At 25.2% G+C, this 5,554-nt stretch overlaps 1 protein-coding gene across 1 annotated transcript; it reads left to right on the forward strand.

Annotated features, from left to right (window-relative positions):
• The first annotated feature begins 3,367 nt into the window (after positions 1–3,367).
• LOC110629017 lies at positions 3,368–4,115 on the forward strand. The gene has a single exon (XM_021775853.2). It carries the CDS (start codon positions 3,415–3,417, stop codon positions 3,904–3,906), a length of 492 nt encoding a protein of 163 aa, XP_021631545.1. The 5' UTR covers positions 3,368–3,414; the 3' UTR covers positions 3,907–4,115.
• Positions 4,116–5,554: the final 1,439 nt, after the last annotated feature.

Here is a 5,554-nt window from a genome sequence, read left to right on the forward strand (position 1 = left end):
GTTTCGACATAGGGAAGGTAGTGAGATATGGAGTCGTTTTTGGAAGACGAAGGTGCCTCCTAAAGTGCTTAATTTCTGTTGGCGTGCTTTAGTTAATATAGTTCCTTGCCTCTCTTTGCTTCAGTCCAGGAGAGTTCCGGTTGATTCGATGTGTCCGTTGTGTCATGAGGCTCCTGAGACTATCCTACATATTCTTGTTCAGTGTCCTTTTGCCCGCAGTTGCTGGTTGAGTTCGCCTTTGGGTTGGCCTGCATTCTCCGCTGCCTCTCTTAGGGAGTGGTTCTCTTTAGCCTTCTTTACTGCTTCTGCGGAGAATGCTTCCCTTATTCTAATGATATGTTGGGCTTTGTGGCATAACAGAAATAATGTTGTTTGGAAAGCTCAGGGTCGAACTGCGAGTGGTGTGTTCTTCATGGCACTGAATTTTTTGCGGCAATGGAGGGGGGCCTGTTCTGATTCTACCAGCTGCACTAATGTTGTGTCAGCTTTGACTGTTTGGTCTCCTCCACCGCAGGGTTGGATTAAGGTTAATATTGACGCCTCTTTAAACTCGCAACAAAGTTCGCTAGGCTTCGGCTGTGTAGTCCGAGATGCTAATGGTAGATTTATAGCGGCTAAAGCAGGCTATTTTTGCAGTCAGATAGAGGTTAAGTGTGCTGAGGCAGTGACTTTTCGAGAGACATTGAGCTGGATTAAAGAGTGCGGATGGAATCGAGTTCTTTTCGAATCGGATGCTCAGGTTCTTATTGTGTCTATTAACAATGTTTCATTAGATGATTTATCACCTTTTGGTCTTTTGATTCAAGATTGTAAATTGCTTCTATCCAGTTATGAGGAAGCAAGATGTGCTTTTATTCACAGGTCTGCGAATGATGTCGCTCATATTCTAGCAACATCGGCTCATTCTGAGTCAGATCAATGAGTTTTGGTTCATGTCCCTCCTCCTCATATAGTTTCCTTAATCGCTTTGAGTTAATAATATTTCTTTCATTTTCAAAAAAAAAAATAATTTTAATGAAAATATTAATTAATTATTTATTAAAAAAATAATTTATACAATTAACTATCAATAGAGGAACCAGTTGCACTGTGAAGCTTTATTAATGCAAATGAATTATCTGTATTTGTAGATCTAACGTTTAAAATAGAAAATAATCAACAATAATAACTGTATTTTGAACTACTGGATAGCTCACTAACACATAAGATGTGATAAAATTCCACTAATATTGGAAAGAAAATAACTCAAAAAATAGAAAGATTAGAAAACTAATATTGAAAAGCAAATTAGATAAAAGGAAATTTTTAAGCAAAATCTTTTAGTTCTTATTTAGTATATATTTTTTATAAAAAATTAAATTTTATTAATGAAATTCAATTTATTTCTATTCATAAAAAAATTCATTTGTTTGTAATTAATTTAAATATAATAAAATTTAATTTAATTTTTTTTATATTAGATAAATTAACAATAAATTTAAATTAATTTAATTTATTTACATTCTTATTATTTTTAAGTTAAATATAAATATTCATAGAAACAAGGAGACTTAAGCTCTCAAGGAAAAAAGAAAAAAAGAAAGAAGTGGAGAAGACTCTTCCTCTAAGCGCGCGAGAGAAAAAAAAAAAACTTATACACGAGCTTTAATTTTTTTTTTTTTATTTACATTTTAAGTAAATTTCTTTTTTTTAAAGATAAAAGACGCATTTATTAAATTAAAAATAAGACTGAATTATTATTAAAATCACGATAAATTATTATAAAGTTTTTTTTATATATTTTTATTAAAATTAGTTAATTATTTTTAATTTAATAAAATATTTATTTTTTTTGTAAATTAAATTCTTTAATACTTCAATTTTAATTAATTTATTTTTAAAAATAATTTATTTTTTATTGTGAATATTAATTTAAAAAATAAAATATATTAACAAATATATATACAAAAATACTAATAAAATTATCAAAGTAAATAAAATAATTTTATTTTCTAAAAAAAATATTTTTTAAAAATGATTTATTTTTTCTTTTCATGATGGATTAACTGGTTATAAATCATTTAATGCTTAATTTTATCACTATATTTATTAGATATGTTCAATTTAATTTATTTTTAATTTTTATCTAAATAAATATAGAAATTTCAATTTAGCTCAAATTAACTTTAAAAAAAAAGTAATTGAAGTTTTTAATTTTTAAATTAAATAAAAAAGCAAAAAAAATGCCAAAAATAAAAATTAAGCCGTTTTTATTTTTTATTTTTTATTTGAATCAAGACAATTATTTTACCAAATTTAATTTTGGAGCTAATGAAATTTAAATTAAAATTTCTAAATTAATTTAAACGAGAATTAAAAATAATTAGCTAAACAACTTTAGAAAATATACAAGGGTAAAAAAAACATTTAACCAATATAACTCATGCGGTCTACTATTAAATAATGAAAAATAAATTATTTTTAATATAAGTTATTTTTTATAAATAAATGTATTTTTAATATTTAATAAAATTTAGTATATTTAATATAAATATAATTAAAATAATTAATAAAAACATTAATTTTTTAATATTTATAAAAAAATAAAGGCACAAAAATTATGATACGGGAAAATAGTAATTAAAAATAAATAAATGGAAATTTTTTTTTCATATTTTCTTAATTTAATATCCAACCTTTACTTTGAAAAAAGTCGCCCACTCCCATCCAATAACTTGGTTTCTAAATGGTCCACTAGCCATGCCTACAACTAATTAATACACTTAAATTACTATTGGAAATTGCAAATATACCCAAAACCAAATCTCATACATAATCTCTTTCTATCTTTGGCTGTCACTATCAAAATATAATACCAAGTCTTTTAGAAAGATACCTGATCAAATTAAGCATTAAGTTTACTTTTTATATAAATAAATACATTTTTCTAAAAAAACATTTTAATTATCTTAATTACGAAGCTTATTATTTAGCTCATCCGGTATAAATGAAACTAATTTTTTTATATTTTACAAAAATATTAAATAGCTTTTATAATTTTAAAATTTTAATTGAAGCTTATTTTTGTTAAATTTTATTACTGTTATTTTTTTTAAATCGAAAAGAGAGAGTTGGAGAGTAGAATATGAGATCTCTCATATTTATTCATATATATTTATTATTATCGTTATTGTTAGTCTATACAATAAAGGGATAAGAGTCAATTAAAATTAAATATAAAAGACTTTTTAGTTAAATTTTTTAAAATCATAAGAATTATTTGGTATATTTTTAAAATATATTAATAAATATTAAATAATAATTTTTTCTATTTCAAAACTGCTTATATATGCCTTAATTCTAATTTGACTCATTTTCAAGGGCAAAGTAAGAAAACTATACAATTTCTTGAGCTACTAGACTAGGGGAAAAAGGATGCCCATGAAGAAGACTAGCAAGAGAAGCAAATTATACAAGTTCTTTCAAGCTCCCATTTGGTGGTTGATCAAGGCCAAGGACGTTTACATCAAGAGCATGAAGTACTCGGACCACCTTGGCTATGGCACTATCATGGGTTGCCCTACAGGCCCTGTAGTGACCACTCTGCCGAAGAGTTCAAGTGCCAATTCAACAAAATCAAGCAGCCATGGCGATGAATATAAAGAGCTTTTAAAAGGTGGTTCCTCCAGGGATTTAACTTTGAGCAATAGGGTTCTTCAGAAACAGCAATCTCTGCCTGAAAAATCTTCAAATACTTGCAGAGAAGCAGACCATATAAGTCCTAGGAGTTTTAGTGTTGGTATTGGAAGAATCGATGAAGAAAAGCCTTGTGATTTTGACGAAGATGATATTAAGATCACAACTGATCTTCTCTTCCCAAGAAGCAGAAGCAATGATTTTTCTGAAATCAATCATGGCCGCCGCTGAGTTTTCTGATGAAACGAACAAAAGATTGACTGTTTCTCCATCTATTTCATCAGTTTCCTACTTCTGTTTTGTATTATATCTGTCGTGTTCCAGTACGATGAAGAATATGTATTATGTAGAACACAGAATTCAAGTATGATTTCTTGTATTTCATGAAATAAGGAGACGAGTTTGTGAAATGAAACTTTGGTGTTCTAAGTCTCAATCTCATTGAGTCGGAGTGAAATTTGCTCTTGAATGCACTTAAAAGTATTTTTTCCATAATTTTTATTCACTTTATTTTTATTTTTCTGTAATTATTAAAAAAAATAATTTTATTTTTATTTTTCAAATATTAAAAATTTACCTTTTTATGGAAAAATTTTGTTTCCAGATTGTAAAATTTGAAAAAGAAATTGTTTGTTCAATTTAAATTGGTATAATTTTATATAGATATATATCACATAATATTTAAAAAGAAAATTTACTACTTAATTTTTAAATATTATTATAATAATAAATCATTTCATTGATTTTGAAAATTTTAATAAAACGCTTTTATTTTTTCTTTCATCAATAAAATAATTTTTTATTTAAATTCATCTATTTTTATTATTAAAAATATAATAAAAGGTTAAATTATATATATATATTTTATTTAAGAAAGCATAAGAGAAAAATGAAGAATTATTATTTTATTAATGAAAAAAAATAATTAAAATATTTTAATAGATTTCTAAAATTATAGAGATTCACTAGTTAATAATGAAAATTTTTAGAAATTAAATAAGAGAATTTATTAAAGGTAAAATTAAATTTTAAAAGTTTTATCTTTTATTTTTTATTTATTTTAAAAAAAAAGATGAAATAATTATTTTGTTAGTAAAAAGAAAAAATAAAATTTTTTAATAGATTTTTAAAAATATAAATACTCATTTATTAATAATAATAATAAATACTAACAAACTAAATATAAATCTCCTTATTTAAAATTATCCAAATATGATTGTTGGAATAGCTTTACTACATCAACATGCAATTATTTTTAAATTCAATTAGAGAAACTTCTGCTCATAGGCTAAATTCAATAATTAAAATTTATAATATCCTGAAAAGGGTTTGCTGTGTGCTTAAGTGCTAATATTTTTATAATTATTTAGAGAATCCCACTCCACAATTGCGCTATGCACTAGCCTTATAGAGATTTTACTTTAGTCATTAATCAATTGATGGAGCTCAGACATTGCCTTCTAAAACTTCATTAGTTTTTTGACAGTATTTGCAGTTGGTGAGTTTTATTCTTTCGTTTGTTTTGAATAAAAAATTTTATAAAAATTCAATTGAACTAATTTTTTCGTCAAACAATTCGTTTATATCGAATATTCAATCATTTTTAATTTAAATTTTTTTTATTTTAAAAATTTATTACGACATAAATCACATCAAATAAAAAAAAGGGTAAAGTGTAATTTAGTCCCTCTGGTTTAGTGAAATATAACCTTTCGTCCTTCTGTTTTAAAAAACCTTTAATTTAGTCACTGTAATTTTTAAAAACTATGCAATTAGTCCCTCCCGTTAGATTTTCAGTTAAATCACCGTTAATTTTAGTTAAAAAGACTAAAATACCCATCCTCTCTCCTTCCTCTTCCTCTTCTTCTTCTTCTCTTCT

Source organism: Manihot esculenta, chromosome 13 (genome assembly GCF_001659605.2).
Source record: "Manihot esculenta cultivar AM560-2 chromosome 13, M.esculenta_v8, whole genome shotgun sequence".
NCBI classification, from domain to species: Eukaryota; Viridiplantae; Streptophyta; class Magnoliopsida; order Malpighiales; family Euphorbiaceae; genus Manihot; species Manihot esculenta.